General features: G+C 41.5%; 1 protein-coding gene across 2 annotated transcripts in view; it reads right to left on the reverse strand.

Annotated features, from left to right (window-relative positions):
* The window catches only part of atp10a (ATPase phospholipid transporting 10A), a 369418-nt gene that overhangs the window by 241390 nt on the left and 110760 nt on the right, over positions 1–17268 (reverse strand). For both annotated transcript variants that reach the window (XM_087988354.1, XM_087988355.1), the window contains exon 2: positions 467–790. In XM_087988354.1, the coding sequence (XP_087844480.1) occupies positions 467–735 (269 nt within the window). In that variant the 5' untranslated portion in view covers positions 736–790. The remainder of the gene's footprint in view (positions 1–466; positions 791–17268) is intronic.

Raw genomic sequence — 17268 nt, forward strand, 5'->3', positions numbered from 1 at the left:
TCACCTTAAACATATGCCCCCCCAGCCTTGAAATCCCCCATCCTAGGGAAATGCACCAACTACTAACCCTATCTATACCCTTCATGATTTTATAAATTTCTATAAGGTCACCTCTCAGCCTTCTACGCTCCGGTGAAAAAAGTCACAGCCTTTCCTTTTAACTCAAACCTTCGAAACTCGGCAACATCTCGATAAATCTCTTCTGAATCCTCTCCAGCTTAACATTAGCCTTCTTGCAACAGGGAGACCAGAACTGGACCCAGCATTCCAGAAGACGGCATGTGACAGTGTCTCTTGCATAACTTGGGTTTATCAATGATTCGGGTGTGATATTTTCAATTGAGATTGTGCTTTCCACTAGGATTGTTCTCTACTTTGTGAAAGAAAGGAAGCAGAAAAAAAAAATGCACAGGATGACAAATTATTGAATCGGCGACTAAAAATAATTGAAAACAAGAATACCCACCTGTGAAACTGCTCGTAGAGGTTTTTGGGAATGAAGTTCAGCAGTGTATATTTGGTGGTAATGATTTTATTCCCTTGGTAAAGCCTTGGAGACCCGAAATGTCTGCTTTTGTTAGCACTGTGGTTTGGGATCACAATTCTGTGCTCAGGTACATCATTCCTGAGGATTGTGTAACCTCGTGTGCTGAAGGGGTTTCTCCAGACTCGGTAACAGATATTTCTCAGAGCAGAAACTCTGGTGTAATTGGGTCTTTCATGTCTGGTTGCCATGGTGACCGTTTCAAGGAGCAATAGTTATATACTCTCAGCGCCGGCAAGAGCAGTTCTGGAGGATAAAAAGAGAGAAAAAAATGGAATAATAAAGATGACATTTAATTTTCTCTTCTAAAAATAGCTTCCTTTACCACAGTGCATTGTAGAAAAGAAAACCTTTCACAAGATAAATATGGATGAGTTCAGCCGAATGTTTCCATGTTAACTCATCCATGTAGAAAACAGCATTCAGTTCCCCTCTCTCCCATTATAACGTCCAGCTAAACATTCCTAGGAATTTGCTGTGGTGATGGCACTATATAAATGGGTTGGTTACCTATATTGGCTGGTTTGTGGTGTGGAATGTCACTAACAGCGTGGGTTCAATTCCTGCAGCAACTGAGGGCACCATGAGGTGTTCTGCTTCCTCAACCTTGCCTCCTGTCTCAGGTGTGGTGACCCTCAGGGTAAACTCACCACCAGTCATCTCTCTCCAATGGGAGAATAGCTCTACAGTCCACTGAGGTTGTGGTGGTTTTGCTTAAATCAGTTGTGTAGCTGAACCTTTTTCATGTGATGAGCTGCCTAATTTCTGGTGTTCACCCTCTCCCTCACCCCTTTGTGGTTCATCCATGCCCTTTTAAGAGTGGGCCTTTTCAAAACCTGAAATCCTGAGCATAATATTCAATGGCATGCTTTGCCAATTTTACAGCATATTTTGAGATTGATAGAATGTCCGTATATGTCAGAAATATTCAACCAAAGCCTACTTGAAGAGGGAAAGAAGAATAAGCCCTCTTGTCCAGTCAAGGTTACGCTGTGTCAAGGGAGCACAGTTCAGCTGATGGTGCCATGAGCTGTTTCTCCTCTTTTCAAATCACACTGCTATGATCTTTCATGAGGGCAAGTAATTCTGGTAAAGCACAACACACAATACATCAGCCAAAATTTCCACATGTATTACACACGTCTTGATTTGTTGCCTGAACACAGAGATTCTGAAAAGCCACCAATTTATTGCACTTGAGCACATATGGTCACAGGAGAAGGCTCAGCAGTGAAAACCTTCCATTCCTGCGAAGGAAGAAAATACAGTTTGCGCATAACAAATTGTTTGCTCTCTGTGTTAACAAATACTGAGTATAATATAGTTCGCCTTCTCTCTCTCAACATTAAAGCAAGCGTCAAAGTCTCTTTTAAAATAAAATCAAGTTAAAAATTGGTGCAAGGAGTCAACTTGCATCCTGAAAGAGATTGAAGTTATCTGAACCTGAAGACTTGCAGGAGGGTTTCTCAATGCCAAACAGCCCTTAGGCGAAGATTTACTGCAAAAGTTAGAGATGTTAAGCTGTTAGCATTCTGATCAGATGCTTCTAGATTTACATAGATAGAGCTCTGCTGTTACAACAGCATAAAATTTGAAATTCATGCAACACAATGTAGCTTCATGTTCTTTTCAATGAAGCACTGGATTCAATTTGCATGATTATAGGAACAGAAAAGATCTGCACAAGTCTCGTAAACCAAAATAAATATTTTAAAATATGAACCCTGTTAAACATTGGAAGATGTTGGCTGGCAATTAAATTGCATTAAAAGAAATAACATTCATTCAGCAAGGCACCAGGCAGGATAAGCTTTCAGCAGATGCACAGTATGTCCAGTAGGTGGCAGACTCTCCACTGCAAAAACCCTCTTTCCTTTATACAGCAATATATTTTATTTCACCTAACCTTTTGCTCTATAGTCCTGGAACGATTTTTGATTTAAATCACAGAATAAAAACAACCAATCATATATTGCTGGATCAGGCTCCTACTTCGATGAAGCAATGTTGATTTGATAACTTCTTCATTCAGGCGTTTGGTAGTGTATTCATTCTTGGACGAGTATACCAGAGGATGCAAGTTCAACGGAATTCAAATGTCAAAAACCTGGAAATCTGTTGTTTTGAAGATCTGCTATAGGATTTTGCCACTGACAGATTTGTTACAGAAATTCAGCAGTTATTGTTACTGGAAAACCTGGAAATGATTTGCTGGTCATAGTAAAAGTCACCATAATGCTGTGGTATTTTCATAAAAATCCAACTGATTCACTAACATCCATTGGAAAATTGAACTTTCTGAACTGTATGGGAGCCCTCTATGGGTGGTATGGTGGCTCAGTGGTCAGCACTACTGCCTCACAGTGCTAGGGACCTGGGTTCGATTCCAGCCTCAGGTAACATCTGTGTGGAGTTTGCACATTTGTCCTGTGTCTGTATGAGTTTCCTCTGGGTGCTCCCGTTTCCTCCCACAGTCCGAAGACGTGCTGGTTAGGTGAATTGGCCATGCTAAATTGCCCATTGTGTTAGGTGCATTAGTCAGGAGTAAATACAGGGTAGAGGAAGGGGTCTGAGTGGGTTACTCTTTGGAAGGTCAGTGTGGACTTGTTGGGGTGAATGGTCTGTTTCCACACTGTAGGGAATCTAATCAACTTTGAGGGATTGACTTTTAACTACCTTCTGATGTGCTTAACATTATACATGATGGAGAAATTAGATTTCCAATCCATTTCCCTGGGGTGGTTTTGAACCTGGGATCCTCAGCTTCGAGGACTTTAAGAGGGTAATTGCCAATAAGAAGGTAAGCAGATGTAGAAGATGGATCGAGCAGCCATTGTTCAGTCTCAATTGCAGCATGTACTGAGGGAGGGTAGCTATGTTTTCCAGTAAGTGTAATTGCTGAACTTCTGTAACAAATCTGCCAGTGGCAAAATCCTGTAGCAGATCTTCAAAACAACAGATTTCCCAATCCTTGGTTAAAAAAAAAACACAACATGGATAAATTCTACTCATAGAATTCCTACAGTATGAAGCAGGCCATTCGGCCTGTCAAGTCCACACTGAACCTCTGAAGAGTGTCTCATCCAGACCACTCCCCTACCCCTGTAACCCTGCATTTCCCCTGACTAATGCACGTAGCCTGCAAACATGGGATTGTATTCATTGGAGTTTAGAAGATTAAGAGGAGATCTAATAGAAACTTACAAGATAATACATGGCTTGGAGAGGGTGGACGCTAGGAAATTGTTTCCGTTAGGCGAGGAGACTAGGACCCGTGGACACAGCTTTAGAATTAGAGGGGGTAAATTCAGAACAGAAATGCGGAGCCATTTCTTCAGCCAGAGAGTGGTGGGCCTGTGAAATTCATTGCTACAGAGTGCAGCGGAGGCTGGGACGCTAAATGTCTTCAAGGCAGAAATTGATAAATTCTTGATGTCACAAGGAATTAAGGGCTACGGGGAGAACGCGGGTAAGTGGAGTTGAAATGCCCATCAGCCATGATTGAATGGCGGAGTGGACTCGATGGGCCGAATGGCCTTACTTCCGCTCCTATGTCTTATGGTCTTAAACCCATGGACACTATCAGCAATTTAGCGTAAGCAATCGACCTAACATGCACATCTTTGTACTAGGACGAAACCGGACAACCCAGATGAAACACATGTAGACACTGAGGGAACATGCAAATTACACGCAGACAGTCAGTCGAGGGTGGAATTGAACCCAGGTTCCTGGTGTTGTGAGACATCAGTGCTAACCACTGAGCCACTGTGCTGCTCTGTCGGTCATGCAATGATGTCTAATGACATAATTAGTATAAAAGAATTATAAAACTCTGATGGTTAGCCGTATTCAACAACAACAAAACCTTGAACTAATATAGGACAAAGAACTACAGATGCTGGAAATCCAAAAATATTGCTCATGAAATGCAACGAGTCTGACCGCATCTGTGCAGAGCTAAATCTCTGTGGATTTCTCTTCACAGATGCTGCTAGGTCTGTTGAGTTTCTTCAGCAAATTTAAATTTTTGTTGCACCTGTACAGCGTGGTTAACATAGTAAAAGTCCCAAGGCATTTCATAGGTGTAATATCAAGCAAGTCTTGATGGCAAATCATGTGTTGAGATATTAAAAGCGATGTCAAACAATGAATGATTAAAGACACACATTTCAAAGATTGTGTTACAGAAGGGAAACAAGGGGTGGAGAGGTGAAGGCATATTGAGTGGAAACTCCAGTGTTTAGGACCAGAGCAGTTGAAGGGAGGGTGAGTGTTGGAGCAATGATTACAATGTAGAGCAGCACAAATCTGGAGAATTGGAGGAGCTTCGAGGGTTGTAGGAATGAAGAAGATAACACAGGCATGCAGGGTCAAGGCCATGAGAGGATTTGAAAATGTGGATGGGATTTTAAAATCAAGGTGTTACTGAGAAGCTGTATAGGTCAGTGAGCATGGTCTTGATGGGTGAATGGCGAGCAAGAGGTCTGGATGAGCGCTGGTTTATATTCCCAAAGCAGTGCTCAAAATAGCTACATTTACATTGAACAATCTATTAAACAAATTAAACCAGACAGCCTCCACTGGATTGCAAACCGCCCACCTGTACAAAGGTTTCTTTCCAACTGGTTCATGTCTCCTGTATTCTTCAGTCATTTATGTCTCTGGTGCAGAAACATTCCTTGCTGATTGTTATGTAAATGTTTTACTTCACCCTCCATTTTGACAGCAATCCCTCCTTGTGTATGGCCCTCCTAGTTCTCGATCAGTGGTCTGTAACATCAAACAATCCTTTCTGCAGAGATTTTCCCACTCCTTTTCTCTTAATTGTTTACGTTTCCTTCTGCAATTCTCTTTTGCTCTTTGCTAAATTTAACTTATTTTGATTTATCTTGCTGTTGTGCCTTGTCCCTTTTCTCCTCGTACTGTTCATCCATGATTCCCCGATTTCCACTGGGATTCTGACAAGAGTGCAAAATGTTAAAGGGAGCACATCTTGTATAGCCACCAAGCTAAGGTGCAATTATAAAGTTACACCTCTACATTCCCAGTGGCTCACAGAAACTTGAAGTGTGACCCAACCCCAACACGTATTAAAATGTAATAATTTGTGGATGGCAAATTTCTGATAATTGCAAGAAATTCAGAAACACATAAGAATCCCAACACCCTCTGGTGGATTAATTATAGCAATGAGGCTGCTTAGCAACAAATAATCTAAACTCTGCCACATCCAGTTCATAGAATCCTTAGAGATTGGAAGCAAGCCATTGAGCCCATTGACTCCCTACTGACCCTCTGAAGAGAATCCCACCCAGACCTATTTGATCCCTGTAACTCTGCATTTCCCATCGCCAATCCACCTAATCTGCACATCTTTGTACTGGGGGAGGAAACTGGAGTACCTGAAGGAAACATGGGGAGAACTTGCAAATTACACACAGGTAGTCATTTGAGGCTGGAATCAAACTGAGGTATCAGTAGTCCCTAGATGGCAGTGATAACCACCGAGCCACCATGCCATTGTCAATGGTGGTGGACAATTAACCATCTAACAGGAGGAAGAGTCTTCACAAATATCCTCATTCCTGATGACAGGAGAGCTCAGCACATCATGCAAAAAAGACAAGGCTAAAATATTTGCAACCATTTTCTGCTAAACATTCCAAGTGGCTGACCAACCTTTGCCTCTTCCTCAGCTGCCAACCTTCAGCCAATTTGATTCATTCCACATGAAGTCGAGCGAGGGTTAGATACTGCAAAGGCTGTGAGCCCTGACAACATTGTGGCAATGGCACTGAAGGCTTTGCCATACCCTAGTATAGCTATCCCAGTGAAGCTCCAAACTGGCATCTAGCCGAGAACATGAGTAATATGATATTGCCATCGCTGAATCCCTGGCTATCAACATTCTGGGGATTACTGAACAGACAGCAATCTGAACAACCCATATAAACACTGTGGTCACAAAGTCAGGTACTGATGCTGAGGGGAATATCTCACTTCTTGACTTCCCAAAACCTTGATGTCATTTCCAAGGTGCCAGTCAAAAGTGTGATGGGATACTCCGAATTGACCGGATGGGTTCACTTCCAACAGGCCTCAGGAAGCTAGGTGCCATCCATGATAAAGCAGACCACTTGATTGATAACCCATCGAACAAATTAAACATTCTTCACCCCCAGCCCTACACCCAGTGGCAGCATTGTGTACCATCTGCAAGACGTTGTGCAGTTATTCCTTTGAAAGCACCTTCCAAACCCCAAAACCTCTCTCACCTCGATGGGCAAGGGCAGCAGATCCATGGAAATGCTGGCAATTAACTTTCAATCTTTTCTGTATTTGGTTAATGTGCCAGAAGGTTGGAATTTACAAATGTTATGTTCTTGTCTGAAACAGGTTGTCAAGGTAAGCTTACTAATTGTAGACCAGTTAGTTTAACTTTCATTCTGGGGAAACCTCTAGAAACAATTATGTGGAATAAAACCAATAGTCGTATGGAAAAGTATGGATTGACATTAGAAGAATTAGCATGGATTTGTTAAGGAAAAATCAGGTGTAGCTAACTCACTGGAGTATTTTGAAGTGGTACCAGAGAGGTCGATGAGGGGACATCCAATGATGTTGCACACATGGATTTCCAAAATGCATTAGACACAGTTCCAAATATACTTGAGATAAGATAGGTGAAGGAATAAAAGGAACGGTCGCATACAAAATGGTTGAGGGATAGGAAACACAGCATAATGATTAATGGGTATTTTTGGGACTGGATGAAGGTTTGTAGAGGAGTTCCTTGGGTGTTGTTATTGGGATATATATAAATGAGCCAGATGTGCAGGAGACAATTGTGGATGACACAAAACTTAGGAGAATTCTAAACTGCATTGATGGCATCGCTGTGGACCTAGACATGGAAAGAACAAGGTTGGGGGAACTCTTGTGTTGCAGTGGTAAGGAGGACCATGTAGAACTCCAAAAGGTCATTGACACATTGGTTGAGTGGGTGGCCAGGCAGCAGATGAAAATCAATCTAGAGAAGTGTGAGTGAGGTGATGCACCTTGGTACAAAGATTCAGTGATAAATAAAGGGGGGTTGCAGGAGCAGAGAGACCTGGATGTAAATGTGCATAGATCAGTAACGGTGGCAGGACAGGGAGACAGAAATGTTAGTAAAGCATATAGTAGTATTTTAGGTTTCATAAATATGGGTATAGAGTGCAAGAGCAGGGTAGTTATGGTGAATGTACATGAGTTTTGAGTAGATTTGTAGCTCAGGTTGAGGTTCTGGATGTAGGTTTGCTCACTGAGCTGGAAGATTCATTTCCAGACTTCTGTCACCCTACTAGGTAGCATCTTCAGTGCGCCTCAGGTGAAGCACTGTGCATGATTCCTGCTTTCTATTTATATCTTTAGGTTTCTTTGAACCTTCCAGCTCAGCGAGCAAACCTACATCCAGAACTTTCATGAGATTGGTTAAACATCGACTGGAGTATTGTGCACAATTCTCCACTATAGAAAGGATTTAAACACAATGGAGAGAGTGCAGAAAGGTTTACAAAAAGAAGTGGTGCCAGGAATGAGACTCTTCAATTCAGCAGAAAGATTGGAGAAGTTAGGATGATTTTGTTTGGGACAAGAAGCCTAAGATTTGATCAAAGTTTCAAAATTATGAGGGGTCTAGGCAGAACGGATAGGGAGTCACCATTCCCATACATGAATGGATTGTGAAACGGAGGACGTGGTTCAAAAGTGCTTTGCAAAACAATCAAATGTAAGATGAGAAAAACATTTTCACTCAATGAGTGGTTCGGTCTGGAACACACTGCTCCAGAATGTGGTGGAGATGAGTTTATTTGAGGCTTTCAAGAAGTCACTAAATGATTACTTAAATGGAAATAATGTGCAGAGTTATGGGGAAAAGGCAGGGGATTAGCATTAAGTTAAAATGCTCAGAGAGCCAGTACAGAGACCTTGGGCAAAATGGCCTCCTTCAGCACCCTAACAATTCTGTCATTCTGTGAACATAACCAGCTGTAAGTTGTCCTCCAAGTAACACCTCACCTCGGCTTGGAACTATATCATCATTCCTTCTCTGTTACTATATCAAAATCTTGGAATTTGCAGCAGATGGACTGCACCATTTCAGGAAGGCAGCTCATTCCCACCTTTCTGGGGCAATTTGGGATGTGTAACAATTGCTCGTCTTACCCACAGCATCCACATCCCACAAAAGAATTGAGGAAAAATGTGTCAGACTGCCCATAAAGGTGCTGATAAATGTGCTACATGTGATTACAGCCTGTTATTTCTTTAAGCCAATAACTGTGAGGATGATAAAAGAAAGGTTTACATTTTTGTCGTGCTTTTCACATTGACAAAGTTGCTCACAGTAGCTCACAAGCAATCAAAACTTTGGACATGCAGTGTCTGTTGTAATGTGGAGAATGCATCTGCCAAATTGAGTACAGCAAGCTCCCACAAAGATCAATTTAATAATGGCCAGACTATCGGCTTTAGTGATGTTGGTTGAGGAAAAAATATGCTGATTTGTTCCGATCTATTTCCCTTTAAAGCATGTTAGATGACATTGCTTTACCCTAGACATGAAAAGAATAGGGTAGGGGGTTGGAGGAAGTGCTCTTGTGTTGAAGTGGTATAGTCCCAGGTTCAAGTCCCACTTGTTCTAGATGGTGTATAGCAACATTGCTGAACAGGCTGATCAGAAAATATCCCGACATGGCAGAATATCAGAGCCTGATGCTGTAGACCCTGCTACAGATCAGTAACATCTCATTAAAATGGTTTTTCCTTTAACATCAATGTGGGTTTGAGCTGACACAAACAAATTGAAACCAATCTAACTATTTGTCTATAAAGCAGTCAATGAAAAAAGAAGCTGGACAATGTTCCTTTGAAAAATCAGCTGTCTGTCAGCAAATCCATTGATTTCTCACCAGGCAATTTCAGCAGAATATAGTAAAGCCAGGAGACAGAAATATGTCTGCCATTATCATTCAGTCCATCACGAGCCTTCCTGCATGTGTTTCAGGGACAGTCAAACTTGGTGCTACAGTACCTTGCTTGTCGTCTTAAATTTGAATGGAAATCCATGGCAAAAAAACTCACAAGAATACATTAAAAATAAGCTGTGTGCTGCAATACACAAGCCTTATAGAATATTCCAGGCCTTTATCTTGGTCTGAGAGAAGTATAGATTGAAAATTATTTCTACACTTTGTGAAATTTCTCTATCATGCATTACAGCTTTAAGGGAGATGAGGGTGGAGTTGTAATGTCAATGGACTAGTAATTTAGGCATCCAGACTAATGCTGTTAAATTATGGGGACAAATTCCATCTTGGAATTTAATTTAAATTAATAATTCTGGAATCTGAAGTGAGTCTCAATCATAATTGAAAACCCATCTGGTTCACTAATGTCCTTTAGGACATTGGAAACTTTTCACTGAACTCCTCTACTTCTGTATTTTAGTACACGTGATAAAGGATATTCGATTCTAGGGAAAGCAATCTGCCATCCTTATTTGATCTGGCTGACATGTGACTCCGATACACAGCAATAAGGTTGACTCTGAAGTAGTCTGGCCAACTGCTCAATGCAAGGAGCAGTGAGGGAGGGGCAGTAAGTGCTAACCTTACCAGTGACACCCACATCCAGTGCAAGAATCAAAAGTAATATGCACATGCCATGTTACTCTTAAAAGCATTTTCCAGCTGTCCTAATGGTGCCTTATGACGTTTATGCAAAGTACTTTTACAATCAATTTGTTCTTGCAGACAATTTTAAATCATCCCATAATTTGTAGGTGGCGGCTCTGAGGTAGAGGAGAGCAGTATGTGGTGGGAAAAGCCTTTGTTTTGTGAGCACTCAGCCTGGAGAATGGGAGCAGATGAGTAGCTCTTTCAGGAGCCAGTAGAGACACAATGGATCAAACATCCCTTATTCTGTATTGTAAAATTCAATGGTTCTTAATACACTGCCGTGGTGATGGGTAAAGTAACTGATTACAATCTCTCACTCTGCAACGTTGCGCACAAGCTGTCCAATATAATCCAACATCAAACACCTTAGTTTGAAATAAGCAACAGTGAATGGTGAAGTTAGTGATGGAGGTGTGTAGGTCAGTGATGAGTGTCACTATTTATCTTATAGTGTCTTTTCATACTATACCTATAATGTTGGTGAAGGAATCTCTATAAGACACATATCCTATTTAGCTTATTCACATACAAAAGAACACCCCTAATCTGTCACTGATGTGCTGTTGTAGATCAAGTAACTGATTCTTAAATACTAAATGACAGATTGTTGATCATTGAATTGGAACATTAATGATTCATAAGGCTGTGCCATATTTAAAAGCAACAACGGCGATCATTTCGTGATTTCATTTCCAGTTTCAAATTAAAGAATGTGATTTAGAGTTATCTAAAGATTTGAAATAGGGACATTTAAGTGACTGCTGGACATGGACATGGATAGCAGTGAATTGAGGGGTGCGTAGATTAAGTTATTTTATTAATCCTTGGCACAACATTGTGGGTTGAAGGGCCTGTTCTGTGCTGTACTTTTCTATGTTCCATGTTCTAAGATGTTTTGTACAGGGTATTGATGTGACTATTCGATATGAATAAATTAAGTTCCTTTGCAGCAGACCAGCATTGCTCAATTGCTGGTAGTACTTATCGGAAGAATTACAACCTTTGGCACAAACAGCATTATCCCTCCATGTTGGAGAATTATTCTAATCACATTTACCCAACCTGACCCTTCATTGCCTTTATCCCTTCATTCTCCAACTACACTTGAACGATCAGATAATTTTCACCTCAATTGCTAAACCTCAAGGTGAAAAGCACACTTTAAATAAAAAAGTTTCCTTCACTTTCTCACTTAAATTTCTTACTTAAAATATTGTATTTATCATCTCTTGTTCTTAAATCCTAATCTATTTAAAACAGACCATTATTTGTACTTCCTTAGCTCATTCCTCCATTATATCTATACCCTTTTGCAGCACCCTTTGGTCATCCAAACAATGAAAAATACTTTCTATTTTAGTCCCATCTGCAAATTTTTATCACTACTCCCTTGAGGTTCCATATGAGAGTTGTTGCCATACACAATGAACAGGAGTGACCTTCTGTTGGGACATCGTTACCTATTTCTATCCAGCCTGAAAATTGGCCCTTAACTCCAACCCCACTTTTACCCTTTTTACCATTTCATTGCTGTTGACAATTCTCCAATTTGTTCCATGCCATTTATCTTTCTGCTAATTTTTCTTGGAGGCGGCATGGTGGTTCAGTGGTTAGCACTGCTGCCTCACAGCACCATGTTCAATTCCCGCCTCAGGTGACTGCCTGTGTGGAATTTGCATGTTCTCCCTGTGTCTGCATGGGTTTCCTCTGGTTTCGTCCCACAATCCAAAGATGAGCAGGCCAGGTGAATTGGCCATGTTAACTTGCCCATGGTGTTAGGTGCATTAGTCAGGGGTCAGTATAGCGTAGGGGAACGGGTCTGGGTGGGTTACTCTTTGGAGGGTTGGTGTGGACTTGTAGGGTGGGAAGGACTGTTTCCACAATGTAGGGAACCTAATCTAATCATTTTCTCATGTTTACAGATTTTACCAGAAATGGGGTAACTGCCATTTTTATGGAGAATTTCCCTCAGTGAACCTGAGTGGATTTTGTCACAAAGACTTCCCAAACTTGCCTCGTTAACTAGGCATAATGCCCATATGCATCCTGCCCTGTTCATATTCTGCCAGTTGTCACAGGCCTAAATATTGGCCAATACTGGGACCTACCAGTGCCACTTTTAAAGCTCAGTCATGCACCTGGTCAAACATTGGCAGCCCACAGCTGCCCATACGTTTTATCTGCAGAGACATGGGCATGCTGCCCACTTAACCGATTCAGACCTGGTGGTCCTGTTAGGTTGGGGGTGGGGAGGGGGTGGGTGGTTAGTGTTGTTTGCGGTCACTGTCCAAGGATCAGATGTTGGTGACTGGTGGAGCTTTGGAGGAGCAAGCCACTTCCCTGTCATGATTAGAGTGGTGCTGGAAAAGCACAGCAGGTCAGGCAGCATCCGAGGAGCAGGAAAATCGACGATTTGGGCAAAACCCCTCATATGGACAGTCTTCACGCTCATTGATTACTTCAAAAATGGTCCGTCAGTGTCGTGATCCAACAGTTGTCCTTTACATTCTGAAATGCATCAGGCTGGGAGGCCCACCTTCCCCATTGCCACTGTCTTTCTTGTAATGCATTAATAAATATTGGATTTGTCAGCGTGAACTACATCACATCTCAAAGCTCTCTTGCCCCGAGCCTAAAGCTTGTGGGGTCATCGTCCACTTCAAAGACTTGAATGGGAGAATCCACAGATGCTGCCAAGTCTTCTCTTGCATTTTCTGGTTTAATTTCAGATTATCAGGAGTCATAGAATCCCTGCAGCATGGAAAGAAGCCATCCAGCTCCTCAAATTTGCACGGACACTCCAAAGAGCACACCACCTAGACACAATACCCCCCTCCCAAATCTGTAACCCTGTATTTCTCAGGGCTAATCCACCTAGCCTGCGGAACCCTGAACACTATTGGGCAATTTAGCATGGGCAATCCAACTAACCTGCACATCTTTGGACTGTAGGAGGAAACTGTAGTAACAGAAGGAAGTCCACTCTGATACAGGGAGAATATGCAAACGCCATTCCAAGGGTGGAATCAAACCCAGGTCCCTGACACTGTGAGGCAGCAGTGCTAACCACCCTGCCAACCCATGACAACTTTGGGGCAATTGAAGGACATTTTTGAACTGCAATCACTGTTGTACTGTAGTAGATGTGGCTGTCATTTTGCGCACAGTCAACTCGGTGGAATGGTCTTCAGAGAGTCAGTGTGGATTCGATGGGCTGAATGGCCTGTTTCCATACTGTAGGGATTCTATATTTCTATGAAAAAAAGCAATTGTCAAGAAAGGTACTACATAAATGCAGACCTTCCTTTTATTATTCAATATAATGCCACTTGCACTTATAAAATCACCTCATACTGAAGAATCATTTGTTTATCCTGCAGCTCTTCTCAATGCCCTGAGGTCAGTTTGTCAGTTTTTGATAAGTTGGTCAGGGTTGGGCAGGAGGAAAAAAAAGTGATCATGATTGAGGAATTCTTCCTACAATCCCCTGAACAGTCAACTGAGAAGCACCACTAATGATGTCCGCTGAGGTGTTTGTTACATTTACTGACATCCCCTCTTCTGCGGAAGATGGCCCAGATTATTAATAACCACAAAGGTGGCTTTTTGAGCAAGGTAAACCTTTCAATTTTTGAAGAAAATATGAGCCAGATCTGAGATTTTTTTAAAGAAAGTATAATTTGTTTACACATAAACAGTCAGTGAAAACATTCATTGCCTATTTCAAAAACATTGATATCAAACCTTAATAATCATGTTTCTGTCAAATCATAAAACACATTTTCCTTTGATCCAAATACAATGGATATACTCATTCAATATTAATATGATAATCTGATACTGCAACTCCAGAAAAAGCCGCCTATACCATCCATCAAAGCGGCTTTAATAAACAGAAAAAAAAATTCTTAAGTCAACCAAAATATTTTTTAAGCCCATTATGAAGCAATATAACATAATAGCTTTTTTAACCGGGAATGGCATCAGAGTTACAATGTCATTATGACAGGGTTAGTGGTTGGGGGGGGGGGCGAGGTGGCGGGCGGGGGGGGGGGGTGGTGGTACCTGCAGCCTCTAATTTTGGCCTCTTGCACATTCTTAACATTAAGATGGTTGTTCCATCAGTTGTCTTGATCCCACACCTCACCACTCTCTACCTCCCCTCGCTGCTTAAGACACTCTTTAAAGCCAACCTCTTTGACCAAGCTTTTGGTCACTTGATAATAATATCATCTTATGTATCTCAATGTCATACTTTCATTTATAATTCCTTTGTAAAACACTTTGTTCTTGTTGATCAAGTGGCCACATTTGTTTTTTTTTAATGACCTTTCAGGAAACTATCCCTTTTATAGGGAAACTGGTGAATTTTGCATATTCACAACAATACACTTTGCAGAGGTAGTGTGATCCTTGTTTAATGTTTCCATTCTCCTGTGGTCATAAGGTCTTGGTTGTGTGACGATATTCCAGGCTCAATGTGTTTTGGATTTAGTCCCAACAGGGCCTAACTTAGCTTAACTGATAACTGAGCACTACAAACTCTGAGGAGGTAATGCATTAAACTGAACCTTCCATCTCAAGCTCAAGCTAAAGTAAATCACAACACATTTTGAAGAAAACAAAGGGAATACTGCTGGTGTCCTGGATACAGCATGTGTCCCTCAGCAAAGCTCTCTAAAAACAAATTGCTTGCTGATTTGCAACTTCTTCAGTGAGCCATTGGAGAGTTCTTCCATTAGAGAGAGATGACTGGTGGTAAGTTTAATCTGAGGGTCACTACATCTCAGGCAAGAGACATGGTGAGACTTTCAAACTGACTACAGCTGTACAGGAACTGGACCTGTGCTTTTGGTGTCACACTGCATCACAAATCAGCTATCCAGTCAATTGAGCTAAGCATCCCCTATATTTCCCCATATAACATCAGTGACTCAACTTCAAAAGTGCTTACTCAGCTGAGAGGTGTTTTGAGGCCTCAGTATAAATGAAGCTGCTTTTTGGTGTATTGTGATTAAAGACAGCAGTCCAATTGCCACCCTGATTGAGATCAGCTAATTCAGTTGTGACTGAAGACCAAACTTGGCATCCATTTGATTGTAGAATTCAATTAAATGCTGTAAAGTGTGATTAAAAACTTGGTCATTAAAAACATTTGCTGCAAGGATTAGCTGTCTTCGAAATTAAAAGTATAGTATTTGCTATCCCCTAGAATTAACAACCCTGCTTCTGGTAGTTAACACCTAGAAATAATCAGGGATGGGCAGCATTGTGAACTTTTTGTCTATTTGTTCTCAGATATTTGATATAAGCACACTTTAGGCTTGCTGTTTGTCTTTAATGCAACTATTAACTCTTACAACTGGCTAGCAGATTTCCTAGATTTGTGTCATGCTGCACAAAAATACCTGACTGTCCAAGGCAGCTGTGGTGTTAATTAGTCCCAAGGGAACTCTTACACACACAATTGGCTCCTGGCTAATTAATGTCTAGATTAGAGTGGTGCTGGAAAAGCACAGCAGGCCAGGCAGCATCCAAGGAGCAGAAAAATCGACGTTTCGGGCAAAAGCCTTTCATCACGAATGTTTCCTGATGGAGGGCTTTTGCCTGAAATGTCGATTTTCCTGCTCCTCGGATGCTGCCTGACCTGCTGTGCTTTTCCAGCACCACTCTAATCTAGACTCTGATCTCCAGCATCTGCAGTCCTCACTTTTGCCTTCCTGGCTAATTAGTTCCTAGCTTGCTGTAGGCATCACAAAAATACATAATGGACCATAAACAACACCCTTACCAGTGAGATCCTGAACTAGTAATTGATAAAACAAAACTATCTTAAGATATTTGGCTTTAAGTCGTAGTCCTTCAGTTTTAAAAAAAAACTTACATGGCATGTAGGCATTGCTGACTGGGCCACAATTTATTGCTTATCCCCAGTTGCCCTTGAGTAGTAGTGAGCTACACTCTGAAACTCCTGCAGTCGATTTAGTGTAAGACTAACTACGTGACCATTATTAAGGGAGTTCCAGCTTTTTGACTCATCGACAATGAAATGTGACAAAGCTGACCTTGGCATTTATTTTCAGAGAGGTTGTAAATGAAAGGGGAATGGCCTGTTCTCCCAGCTCAGCTTTTCTCTGGTTTGGTTTGGGTTTTAGTAGTAGTGTGGGAAAACGTGCTAGGCCCAAAGAAGCAGGTCCAGGCTGGTCCTATCTTTCTGACTTGTCTCCTGTAAGAACTTGTGTTAGAGTTTACTTTTTGCGCCAAGGGGTGTGTACGGGTGTTGCTGCAAGTATTTGGAACAGCATCATTAAGTTGGGATGACCTGTTAAGTTTTCAGAGAGATTAAGTTATTCGGTATTTTGTTTTCTGTTCTTTGTGTTTCATTCAGTAATATTGTAAATTAATTCTGTTTTGTTTAAAACTAAGTGGTTTGACAGCTGCATCTCTCCTGGAATATTCACTTTACACCTGTTCAAAACAACTCGCAAAGTTAGGGTCTGGGCTACTTTCTTGAAATGTTTGGACAGTGCTGGCCTGGTCCATAACAGAAGGAACAGTAATATATTTACAAGTCAAAATGATCAGTGGCTTGAAGAGGAACTTGCAAGTGATAGTGTTCCCATATATCTACTGCCCTTGTCCTTTCAGATGGTGGGGTTGTGTCTTTGGAGGCACTGTCCAAGGACCCTTGGTGCATTATTGTAGTGTTTCCTACAGATGGTACACAGTGCTGCTCCTGAGCATTAATGGTGGTGGAAGTGAATGTTTGTGGATATGGCGCCATTTGAGAGGCCTGCTTTCTCCTGGATGGCATCGAGCTTCTTGAGTGTGCTTGATTGGCGTGCTATTGCATTTCTAACCCACTATTATCTGTAGAAATTTGAGATAACTTTCCCAAAGAATAGATATGTCCACTAGGCCAGATGGGATTTATCCTAGGATTCTCTGGGAAGCCAGGGGGGAGATTTCAGAGCCTGTGGCTTTGATCATTTTATGTCA

This window comes from Chiloscyllium plagiosum, unplaced genomic scaffold, assembly GCF_037043375.1.
Source record: "Chiloscyllium plagiosum isolate Xiang-an unplaced genomic scaffold, Cpla_swu_hap1 HiC_scaffold_6, whole genome shotgun sequence".
Classification (NCBI taxonomy): domain Eukaryota; kingdom Metazoa; phylum Chordata; class Chondrichthyes; order Orectolobiformes; family Hemiscylliidae; genus Chiloscyllium; species Chiloscyllium plagiosum.